The 12633-nt window shown below is 43.8% G+C and overlaps 1 protein-coding gene across 2 annotated transcripts in view; it reads left to right on the forward strand.

Annotated features, from left to right (window-relative positions):
• The window catches only part of RRBP1 (ribosome binding protein 1), a 42743-nt gene extending 30759 nt beyond the window's left edge, over positions 1-11984 (forward strand). The window contains exons 15-22 of one of the 2 annotated variants that reach the window (XR_014550950.1): positions 1530-1619; positions 2407-2499; positions 3068-3139; positions 3428-3523; positions 8548-8631; positions 9955-10141; positions 10389-10572; positions 11818-11984. Coding sequence is in view for 1 of the 2 variants with exons in the window: in XM_083624625.1 (XP_083480751.1) it covers positions 1530-1619; positions 2407-2499; positions 3068-3139; positions 3428-3523; positions 8548-8631; positions 9955-10047; positions 10429-10572; positions 11818-11859 (714 nt within the window). In the remaining variant the exon portion in view is untranslated. The remainder of the gene's footprint in view (positions 1-1529; positions 1620-2406; positions 2500-3067; positions 3140-3427; positions 3524-8547; positions 8632-9954; positions 10142-10388; positions 10573-11817) is intronic. The other variant, XM_083624625.1, reaches the window with a different exon arrangement.
• The last annotated feature ends 649 nt before the right edge of the window (positions 11985-12633 follow it).

Raw genomic sequence — 12633 nt, forward strand, 5'->3', positions numbered from 1 at the left:
TCACTTAAGAGGCCGGGGGCCAGCTCTGTCCGAAGACACTTCCAGGTCATGTGGCCAGCGTGACGAAGCTGCTCTAGTGAGCCAGCACCAGCGCAGCACACGGAAACGCCGTTTACCTTCCCACTATAAAGCAGTCCCTATTTATCTACTTGCACTTAGGGGTGCTTTCGAACTGCTAGGTGGGCAGGAGCTGGGACCGAAAGACGGGAGCTCACCCCGCCGCGGGGATTCGAACCACCGACCATGCGATCGGCAAGCCCTAGGCACTGAGGTTTTACCCACAGCGCAACCCGTGTCCCTATTCGTTTCATACATTTTAGCTAATTTCACTGGTGTTATATACCATCTGTACATCATTTTCATTATATTTTCCTTTAAAGCACTGCAGGCTGTAAAATTTATTCCCTCTCTCCATAATTTCCCCCAATCATCTAACTGTATATTATGACCAATATCTTTAGCCCAATGTTAAATAAAATATTTGGGCTCACCCCTCCTGCAGCTCTTAGTCAAAATATCTTCCAAAGCCCTGGAAGCTTCCTTCTCCCATATGCTGCTCCTCCCCACCCCAGTGTGCACACAACAGTTTGAAAGCCTTGAATCTCCTTAATGTAACAGGTCTAAGTAAGCAAAATGTGTTGCATGGGCACATATTTTGCTTAAAAGAGGATGGCAAATCCTAAATCACAGTCTAGAGGAGAAAACAAACAGTATCCAAATCTACATTTTATTTTCCCCAGATGTAAAGTGGGTCAAGCCGATTTAAAATGGCACAAGGGGAGGATTTTGAGTCCTGGGCGTGGGAGGGTTTCTCACTCACTTTTTATAATAAAAAAGCACCCTCCCTCAAGCTGGAGAAGACCACCAGCGACCACGATGAGTTGTAGCCAGTATAGCTCTAAGTGAAGATTTTGTCAGCACACGGATTTCCTGTTTGTACAACATTCCCCTCTGTCCTACCCACATGCACTCCCTCAATCGGTTCTTCGGGTTTCCCTCAACCCTATGGAGCAGATTTGAGGAGATTTGCAGCATGTACAGGCAGATAGAAGGGGATTTTTAGTTGCCATATTGGCCAACTCTCGCAAGTAGATTTGCCTTTCAGTATTTACTTGTGTATTCTCTGAAAATATTATATAAATGCATTTGTGTGGTACCTCTGGTTGCGAACGGGCCAGTTCACAACCCAAGCAGAACGCAACCCACATTTGTGCGGGTCGCGATTCACCACTTCTGCGCAAGTGCATGACGTCATTTTGAGCGTCTGCGCATGCACGAGTGGCGAAACCCATAAGTAACCCATTCCGTTACTTCCGGGTCGCCGCGGGACGCAACCTGAAAACGCTCAACCTGAAGCGTCTTTAACCCGAGGTATGACTGTATATCATACCCACTCTGATTTTGGCATAAGGAATTTTGTGGCATTTTTAGGGTTGGGGTTGATGGACTTTGTGGCAGCTTTCATCTCTGGTATTGAATCTACTCAGTGCAGTTTCCTCTAAAAGCTTGTCTTTGAAATGTGTTTTTAGGAGATGACACTTCCGTTAAGAGAAGCAAATGAGGCAATGAGTGCACTGCAAGCAGAATGTGATCAGTATAGGACCATTCTTGCAGAGACAGTAAGTGAAATTGATTATACCAGATAGACATATTACATTGAGTCCAGTTGACTGGGTACTGCTCAGAAAAGTTGTTTTCCCGTAGGGGCCATTGTTTCTGTGCTTTGCTTGTCCTAGGTGTTATGTACTGAAGTTCTCACCCTGGGCCAGCAGGAGGATACTGTAGATAGTTCAGGTCCACATATGCAAATAAGGGATCGAAAGTGACGTTCAGTGATTGGATAGTTACAGAAAGTGGTTATTGTTGCCTTGTAGTGGAGCTCTATATAAGCAGGCTGGCTGAACCCTTCACTTCAGTTCTGTTCTGGCCTGTGAATAAACAAGAGCTGTTTGAAGAATCGCTGTGTCGTCTGATATGTTCACCCACAACTTAACACTGGGATAGATGCCACTTTTGGACATTCTACTCTATAAGAGACCTGTTCTGTTCCAGAGGAAGAACTGAGGGGAGAAAGATTTTCTGCAGGCAATGGCTTTTCCACCTGTCTTGCTCCACCCTCCAGCCCCGGATCCTTTCCCAGACTATGACTCTGAAAACAGCAGAAACAACTGGGAAAAAAGGAGTTCAGGGATAGTTTTCTCGGAACAACGGATGTGGTTAATTATTCTGTGTTTAACAGTTTTAAAGTTGTTAGTTTTTCCAAGTTCTGGAACTGAGCAGTCTCTTGCTCAAGATTTGCAGAGCTAGTGGCAAGAGTACCAACTCATCTGATGAGGAGAATGAACTTCAAATGTAAAGTCCTTTCTATTCTCAATTGTGTTTTCATGCTTTGTTTCTCAAAACTAGGAAAGTATGCTCAAGGACTTGCAGAAGAGCGTGGAGGAGGAGGAGCAGGTGTGGAAAGCGAAGCTGGTTGCATCTGAAGAAGCACTTCAGAAGGTACTTGCCGAAGGGGAGTGTGTGTATTTGCGTGCATGTTTCAAAGTTGTTACCGAAACCACTTTCTCCTTGTGCCCAGTATGAGCACTTCACGGTGCAAGGAAGGTGTTTGATCAGGTCAACCATCACTTTCCACTGTGCAGCGCAGAGGAGGTGGTGAAATATCTCATTGGTTTACCCCTCTGCCAACGATATTATTCCATGTCCAAAAATTAGGCACTTCCCCTCAGGCGGTTTAGATAATGGAGGTGAACGTGTGTAGCTTTTTCAGTTATGTGTTAAGGAAGAACCACCTGAGATCTATGGGTGAAGGGCAGTATATAAATTTAATTAATTAGTAATAATAATGATGATGATGATAATACACAGCTGGAAATTCTCTACTTGCAACTTCACTTTCAGCCGATAGCCCTTACGTGTTTTGTCTTGTTTTCCTTGAGCTCAAGGCATGTAAGCATGTAAGGCATATTTGTGCCAAGATATCTCTCAAGTGAAAATATTAACGGTAAATGCTATACACTAATGCTCTAATTTCTGGTCCCTTGGGTGTGGGAAATGCTTCATTTAGTCCCAGGACCAAATGAAATCTCTTGAAGATGATGTGGAGAAGTTAAGGATGGAACTTCAGAATACAGACAAGGTATGGAAGCATTCCAAGACTCCAGAAGGAAAGTATATGAAAAATTTGAAAATGGGGCATTTTACCACTTTCCTTTAGACTGTGGGACATGAACTTGGCTAACGCAGAGCAAGCCCAAAACATGACTGGGATGTGTAATCCCAAAACCCTTTCCTTAAGAGGAGGGAGGATTTCTTGTGGTGTCCAGGAATGTATAAATATGATTCCAATGCAAATTTTCTGGTATAAGGGGGAAATGTGAGCTTAACAGCTTCCTGTTGTTCTCCCTGCCCCCCACTTTTTTAACAGCTGAAAGAATACACCTCTCTTTTGGAAGCACAGCTGGAAAATCACTTGGCAACAGCCAACTCTGAACGTCAGAATTACATGAAAGAAGTTGAGCATGTAAGTGTTTGTGAGACATTTGAGTGCTTAGGGAAAGTGTATCAATCATGATTTGGAGAATTGGTGGCTGAAAAGGTTAAGGAAATAATCATGTGGTGTCCGCGAAAAAAAGTAGATGGACCTTTTCAAGCTCGTGGTAAAGGAATACGCATTCTTTTGAGTTACAGAGGACTATTCTGTGATTCAGCAGAAAGTGCTCACAGGTTCAGTGGGGGGGGGGAATAGTAAAAGGGACTTGCCATTTCATAATCTAGACCCCTGATTGTTAAAACACTTCTTTGAATGCAGTCCTGCTGGGTGAATAGAACCTTTATTAACTTTTACTTTGATTTTAAGTTGCATTGATGGCTTAAAAATAAAAGGAGAAGTCAAGTTATAGATCTCAAATATTAACACAAAAAGTTGTGTTTGTCCTCTTTCATAACACTTGAATTTCCACTGAAGCTGAATGTTGGGAGAGTCATGACAGATGAAAAAAGTGCTTCTTCACGCAGTTAAACTATGGAACTTGGTCCCACACTAAGCAGTGTTGGCCACCAACCCCGATGGCTTTAAAAGAGAATTAGACAAATTGATGGGCATAAGGTTATTGAAGGCTACTGGGCTACGTGGCTGTGCTCTGCCTCTACAGTTCCAAATACCAGTTGCTGGAAACCACAAGAGGGTTCTTTCTTTTTTTATATAATATTTTTTATTAATTTTTAGCATACAAATTTTTTAAAAACACAATTATTTAAAATTATTTAAAAACACAAATTATTACACTGGTCAACAACAAATTTGTTGTCTGCGGTTTTTCAGTTGATTTAGGACTAATCTGATGTGCTGAATCCAAAAATCACATTGGTTTTGCTCAATCAGGTCAAGTTTTTGAGCTATGGCCACATGTCGTTTTTTTACATTTTTGTTCACATGTACGTTTGTGTGGAGCATTTTAGAAGAAGTTGGTGGGGGTAAAATGCGCCATGTCGAATAATTGTTTTGATTGGAAATGATTATTTTAATGACAAGAAATATTCAGGTCCAATAGTTCTGGGTGATTATGTCGAAAAGGGATCAATTTGAAGTCATAAAACCTTGAAATCTTCCATAAATTGGTGCGGCAAAGCATAAAGTTGGGGGATCAAAACTAAGTTAATGGGGCAGCCGCCCCACGAAGAATTGTCAAAGGACTCTGCCGAACTGTTGGCATCCAGATTGAAAGAAAAAAACCTCCTCTCTGACAGTGCTCGCATCAGCTTCTTCCGCAACAGGCATCAAGAGTACCCCCGTTGTTTCTCGGAAGAGAAGGACTTGGTGTACTGTGCAGATATTGCACAGCTTCTGCTCAAGCTTGGAGTGCCACAGTACGAACCCAAAGATTGGAGACTGTTCATTGACAGCAGCAAGCGATCACTGAAATGTGTTCTGCTACACAACGGCAACCAGTTTGCCTCTATACCCCTGGCTCACTCGAGTACACTGAAGGAGAACTATGAAGCGCTGAAGTATGTGCTGGAGAAAATTGGTTATGATCAGCATAAGTGGTTTATTTGTGTTGACCTGAAGATGGTGAACTTTTTGTTGGGACAACAGTCTGGCTTCACCAAGTACCCATGTTTTCTGTGCATGTGGGATAGTAAGGACCGTGCTCAGCATTACACGAAGAAAGACTGGCCTGTGCGGGAGGAATTGGTGCCTTGCAAAGAAAGGAACGTCATCAACGACCCTCTGGTGGACAGAGACAGAATACTCTTCCCACCGCTGCACATCAAGCTCGGCTTAATCAAGCAGTTCACCAAGGCTCTGGACAAGGATGGTGACTGCTTCACTTACTTGTGCCAGGCTTTTCCAGGACTGACCATGGAGAAGTTGAAAGCTGGCATTTTTGACGGTCCTCTGATCTGTCAGCTCATCAGAGATCCAGAGTTCGGAAACTCAATGAACGAAGTGGAACTGGAAGCGTGGAAGGCATTTGTTCTGGTAGTGAAGAACTTTCTTGGCAACAATAAGGCCAGAAACTACGCAGAACTTGTCAACAACATGCTGACTGCTTTCAGAAACCTGGGCTGTAACATGAGCGTCAAGATGTACTACCTATTTTCACATATGGACCGGTTTCCTGGGAACCTGGGTTCAATGAGTGACGAGCAGGGGGAGAGATTCCATCAGGACATGAAAGAGATGGAGACCAGGTATCAGGGTCGCTGGGATGCAGTCATGATGGCTGACTACTGTTGGACTCTGAAGAGAGACCTCCCTGCTGCTGAGCATTCCAGGAGTTCCAAGAAACAGAAGTTCAAGCCCTGAAGTTTGAAAAATGGTGAAGCAACATGCAATTTACGTATACTTACCTTTATCAATGCCCACCATTCAGTTTACAGTAATCGATGTTTCTATCAGATAATCAATATATGTTGTTGGAAAAACATTTTTTTCTCTTAAAAACATATTTAGGATGATATGTGTTGACAAAAATCAGCTGATAATGCCACAAAAATGTAATCGATTTTGCCACAAGATCTGATTTTTTTCAAATCAACATAGGACAAAAACCTGACCTGATGGAGAGAAACAGATGCCATTTCCTGATTCAGCAGTGCAAAAATACCCTAAATCAGTTGTAGAAATCTAGACAACATTCAAAAAGTAAAAAATTGTTGCCCAGTGTTATACATATGTCCTTGTTTGGACTTCCTTCAGCATCTCTGATAGCCTTCCATCTCGATTATTTCTCCTGCAATTCTTAACTTAATATTGCCTTTACCTTTTCTAACAAATCATTTCTCCCTTTCCATTTTTACAATATTTCTTAAATTACTCCTCACAGAACTTTTTGTAGTCCTACAAACGTAATCTGATCATCACAAATACTTTTCAAATACTCAGTAAATTTAGTCCAGTCTTCGGTAAACCTCTGGTCCTGCCGGTCTCGGATCCTTCCTGTTAGCTTGTCTAATTCTGCGTAGTCCATCAATTTCATCCTCCATTCTTCTAATGTTGGTAGTTCTTCTTGCTTCCATTTTTTGGGCCCACAAGAGGGTTCTTTTGCTTGGATCCTGCTCTCTGGTTTCCCACAGGTTTTGGCCACTGTGAGAACATGATGCAGGCTCTCATTAGATTCTTAGGTTGTCTGTTCTGGGAAAACCAAGAACAAGGAAGAGGGGGGGTTTGAAGCACAGTGTGCAGAACTACCGTACTTTTCTCTCTATAACATGCAGATTTTTTCTCCTAAAAAGTAAGGGGAAATGTCTGTGCGTGTTATTGAGCAAATGTGTGGTCCCTGGAGCTGACTGGCGCGAGTGCAGGGGCAAAAATCAGGCAAAAATCCAATCACGCGAGAGAGGAAGCTGTTGCTTTCCTGCATTCTGTCTCAGGGTCTTACTGCCCACCCTCTTCTGTTTCGGTTCCTGTTTGCTCAAAGAGCAGGCAAATCCCCTCCCCTCCAGGCAAGCAGAGGGGAAAGGAAAGGATCACGTCCTTCCTTCTAATTCCTCTCCGTGCTCCGGTGCTGCTGCGTCCAGGGAAGCATTTTAGGGACACGCAGGCAGCCGGAAAACATGCAGGTGGGAGAGAGAGAAAGAGAGAGAGAGAGGACTGGCTTGGGTGGGTGGGTGGGTGGGTGGGTGGGGGGAAACTTTTGCCTTCCTTTCCTCCCTCCTGTTAAACCCCTCTCCTGCATTCTTAGCCAGCTGCTTCTCCGCACACCCCTCTCGTGCTCCTTGTCCCTTCTGTGTTTTTCCTTCCCTCCCCAGTTAAAACGTGGTTACAAAGCACGGATCCAAATGGATCCTCAGGATCTTTGCATTGGGTCACCCCAAATTCACCATCAGATCACATAGCATGTCCATGGCTACAGCCTGCACCAAAAAAATCACGCACCCACTGTTGCCTGGGGCTGCAATGGTGCAAAAACGTGGTTACAAAGCATGGATCCACATGGATCCTCAGGATCTTTGCATTGGGTCACCCCAAACTCACCATCAGATCACATGTCTGTGGCCACAGCATGAGGCACAAAAATGATACATCCACTGTTTCATTCAGAATCCCCCCCCCTTGTTTTCCTCCTCTAAAAATGATATGCGTGTTATGGTCAGGTGCGTGTTATAGAGCGAAAAATACGGTAGGTTCTTAAATAGAAAGCACCTTCTGCTGTCAGGAAATCCTCAGGAATACAAGAAAATATTTAATTAAAAATTGTTGTTGTTTAAAAGAAATAAACCATTAAGTTTAACCCTGATGGATACTATAAAGTATCACACTGGATGGAGGAGAAATCTGTTGTAAACAGGCATGGAATTTTATGCGACTGAACTTTGTTTGCATCAGACTGCCTCCTGTATTGAGCTCCTGCTTCGGTTAACCACTGATACATTTTTGTTTTTTAAAAGCCTAAGTATTATATTAATACTAAACACAGAAAAGAGTCGCGTTCCATGCCTTGCTATATTTCTGCAATATAACTGAGGGCAGCTGATTTGCATTAGAGCCAACATCAGTCACATTTTTGAGCTACAGCTCAACATTTTCTGCATTTTTCAGCTCAGTGGCAGAGCTGAGTTCACTGTTGAGACGCTTGCTCTGTGCTGAGCCCAACTAGGCAGATAGAAACTTTATTTGCATTAGCCACTAGCTATAGCAATATGCTAAGATATACTGGGGATAGAGCTAAATAGTTAGCTATACAAAATACATTCTACAAAACATTTCAATACAAAACAGACTTAAGGTTCAGCACAAACTGAACCTGCATGGTGAAAACCATGAGCACTGAAAGAACACAGACAAGTAGTGACCCCATCCTTCGTTATATGGTTGCAGAAGGTTATGGCTCTTCATCTTCAAATAAACTCTGTTTATATACTAAGGCAGGCATAGGCAAACTTGGCCCTCCAGATGTTTTGGAACTACAACTCCCATCACCCCTAGCTAACAGGACCAGTGGTCAGGGATGATGGGAATTGTAGTCTCAAAACATCTGGAGGGCCGAGTTTGCCTATGCCTGTACTAAGGTACTGCAATTGTGTCTCTGTGTGTTTTAGCTGAGACAACTGTTATCTGAATCCCAAGAACACCTGGACTCAAGAAAAACAGAAGCACTCAAAAAAGCCCAGGAGCTGGCTCAGGTAAATGATTACATCATGACAGAGTTTCCTCGTTGTTGTCAATAAGATAGTAAAACTTATAGGCCAATGGTAAACCTCAAGACTACATAACAATATTTGAAGTCACTTCGCCACTGATGCCAGGATTGGGGGCTCTTCATTTGGAGGTCTTGCAACTGCCACAAGTTATTGTGTTAACAATAGCAAGTTTGTTTTCACTGGTGTGTGTTGACAGTCCTATAAAGAAACACAAGCCTCAGCCAAGTCGGTTTGGGTTCCATACAAAAAATAAAATCAACCCTGTCCACAGGAAACTAGTTACAGATAGGTAGCTGTGTTGGTCTGCCATAGTCAAAACAAATTTTTTTTTTCTTTCCAGTAGCACCTTAAAGACCAACTAAGTTAGTTCTTGGTATGAGCTTTCGTGTGCATGCACGTGGTATCTGAAGAAGTGTGCATGCACACAAAAGCTCATACCAAGAACTAACTTAGTTGGTCTTTAAGGTGCCACAGGAAACTAGTATGTGAATTTATTCTCAAACTCTTCACGTAGACATTTTGGGCCAAACCACACATTATGTTTTATGCATAGCATGCAGCAGTGTCTCTTGTTTTCCCCCCTTTCATTTCTGGCATAGAGTCTCCCAATTTCTTCTTGAAATTACTGAGAGGAAGAGTTATTCCTTCTCTTACCAGCCAGGATTAGGCCAGAAACCTCTCCTCACTTTGTCTGCACCAAGAGCTTTCTCTGGTGTGTTTCTAACACACACACACACTGCGGCTGTGCGATTTAGGGGACAATCAGTAGCAGGAGGGGAGCTAATAGATAAGTAACACAATTATGAGATCTTGTGCCCCATACTTGAAAAACTATATTTCCGTTATATAACAAAGAGGTCCTTGTCCCAATGTACTTTTCATTAATATTCCCTGCTTCCAAATCAGCACAGCTATTTGGATGGGATCTAATCAATACCCAGCAATTACTGCTTGTACCATACTGGAGTGGCTTTGTTTTGTGTGCTGCTCCCCCCCCCCCCGGTGGTTTTCAGTTTAGTATTAGAAGTTTAGATCTGTATGTGGTTTTGGACAACGGTTTCAATACTGGATCTTTAAACGGGCCTGACACTTTCAGTGCGGAACGCACCAGATTTGACATTTTTATTAGCATCGTTATTGTAATAAAAATATTCCAGATGAAGTTTTATGTGTTTATGATCAGCTTTCCAATGCCTGTTCTGAGTTCTTTTCCAGCTTGATAAGTCTCTTTTTTATTAAAGTGTTTGTTATTTCGGCTCTTCAATAGTGCAGCTGATTTAAACTTCAACTTTTTTGAAATTCAAGGCTCAGGACTTGGTGTGCAGCTTGCAGGCTGAGCTGGAGAAGCTAAAACTTGGTGGAAACGAAGCTGCCAAGGAAGATGTTTTGCGGCTCCAGGTAAGGCTTCTACCATTGTGTTGCTTTAGGCAGAGGGAGGAACAAGGCAGAGATGGGGGAACTCACCACTGAATTCCACCTTCTTGGAAATACAGTGGTACCTCGGGTTAAGTACTTAATTCGTTCCGGAGGTCCGTTCTTAACCTGAAACTATTCCTAACCTGAAGCACCACTTTAGCTAATGGGGCCTCCTGCTGCTGCCGCGCCGCCAGAGCACGATTTCTGTTCTCGTCCTGAAGCAAAGTTCTTAACCCGAGGTACTATTTCTGGGTTAGCGGAGTCTGGAACCTGAAGCATATGTAACCCGAGGTACCACTGTACCACACATTCGTTGCCCTGAGAATAATTGTTTGTTTGTTTGTTTTGTTTTGCCAACTGAAGGAAACACTAGAGAAGGAGAAGAAGTTAACAAAGGACTTGGGATGTGCAGCTACCAAACTAAAAGAGCTTTTGCAAGTCACCCAAGAGCAGCTGGCCAAGGAAAAAGACACAGTGGTAAAACTGCAGGAACAGCTTAAGGAAACGGTACTTGAATTCCCCCTCTTTCCTTGACTCATCTGCCCACGTTAACCTGGCATTGTCTCCTACTGGAAAAAGAAACAATTTTTGGTACTGAAGAACTTGGAGGGCAGCGCTAAACATGGTTAAAAATATAGGGCTTCAGTTGACCGTGGTAGCCCAGGACCTGTTCCCCCCCCCATTGCTTTGCGTGGCGATTCCCGCCCCCTCCCACAGATGGAATAAATAAAGACACCGGACACCAGAATTTAGGTTAATGGGCGAAAATGGCCACAACTTTATTGATTACAGGTAAGAGCGGTATTGGCTTAGGCATTGGCCCTATCAGACTAACCAGTATAAGACCGGGAAGGGTTAAGCACCAACAGGGGGACCCCCCGAGATGCACATCCCTAGGCGCTCCCCAAGGGGTTACCGCTCGGGAGCGCGCTTTAGGCCCTAGCCTCCGTAGGTTTCGGACGAGGCGACGCCACCCGGAGTCCTTTAACGAACTACCCTTCAACATTTGGGGGAGGTGCTGGCGTTCCTCCCCAACTCATTTGCATAATAATACCGCTGCCAATGCCTAACCGCCAAAACCAAGGGCGTTGTGACGTTTTGCTACGAGGTAGGCGGAAAAACCAGTGGCTTCCAAAGACAGCCAATTAGCCAAATGGAAAAACTCCTACCAGGCCCCTTGCGGCGACCAGCCGAAGCCCATAGCAAAGTCCAGATGCAAACCTAGAGGGTGGGTGGGTGGGAAACCGCAGCAGCTGAAAGGGAAGAAAAGGGGCGAGCACGGGCTGCCCCGACCTTAAATGCCCCCTAGTAAGCCCACCCCCGCCGCCAGCCAATTGGCTGGCACTATGAATAATGAATACTAATGACCTGGGAATCCCCTAGTCCCGCGGGACTGCAGCCAGTCCCGCGAGGGTGTAGATGGGGCGTGAGCCCACAAACCCCCCCCTCCTTATGTCGGGAGTGGCTTTCTGCAACATGAGATACAATTTGTACAATGTAGTAAGATCAGAGCATGCAGGTAAGCGCATGATGTATTATGCAAGAGGAGGGGGGATTGTACAATTCAGAAACCCCGAAATTCCTACATTAATTTTGTCTCTGTAAGACGCCAGTATAAACCGCATTTGAATTCCTCACATCTGTATTCTTAATTTACAAGGTTTCTTTAATTTTTTTTCTGTTCTGACAAGCTGCTTCTTGAAAACTGTTTAGAACACAAAGTGCAGTAACTTACTTTTCATTCTGCTTCAGGGAGAAAATGAAGACGTTGCCAAGGAAGGCACATCTGTTTGACCAAACCGAAATCCAGGACATGTTTTTCACCATATGAAATGCCTTAACACTTTCCTAAACTATGCACTTGTTTAATGTAGGGAGAAGCAAAAGAAATAAAGAAAAAAGACACTATTGACCAGAAATTGCTTTAGTCTTGTTGTTGTTTTTTTAAAGAATAAAAGTAAACTGTGCAAGAACCCATCAATAAACACACTCTTTGACTATGTTGTGAAAACTGCAATAATTCCTGCTGCAGGAAAAACTCTGGGCCATGAGGAGGAACCCGGTAGCTTTGGCATCATGCCTGGGGTGATTGCCACCATCAAAATGGCCTTGAAAATTGTGTGAAATACTATTAAGACAAACATGGCTTGGGTAATCTCATAGATTCGCCGTCAAACCCCATCCATTGCCTGGGAAGCATTTGATGAAGTAACATGTGGCTATACGCAGCCTGCCTACACAATCACGGCAGTTTGTCTCTATGTGAACACCTTGCAACATCTGGGAGAGGACATCACGTGTCGCTGTTGCTTGCAAGGGACAGTCAAACACCTTTCCAAAGGCAGGCTGCGGCCACATTCTTATTACTGGAGTCTCTTCCAGAAGCAGGGAACCCTTCTGTTTCCCAAATGTGTTCCAGGAAGGCTGGGACTCCGTCTTCTTAAAGGCTCTTTACTGCCCTAGTTGCTGCACCACAAACAAGTTACAGGTGCTACTGTCATGCCCTGCTTGTGGACTTCTCCCAAACAGCTGGTTGATCGCAATTAAAAACGGGATTCTGCGCCGAGC

The sequence above is a fragment of the Podarcis filfolensis genome (assembly GCF_964270895.1).
Source record: "Podarcis filfolensis genome assembly, chromosome: 7".
NCBI classification, from domain to species: domain Eukaryota; kingdom Metazoa; phylum Chordata; class Lepidosauria; order Squamata; family Lacertidae; genus Podarcis; species Podarcis filfolensis.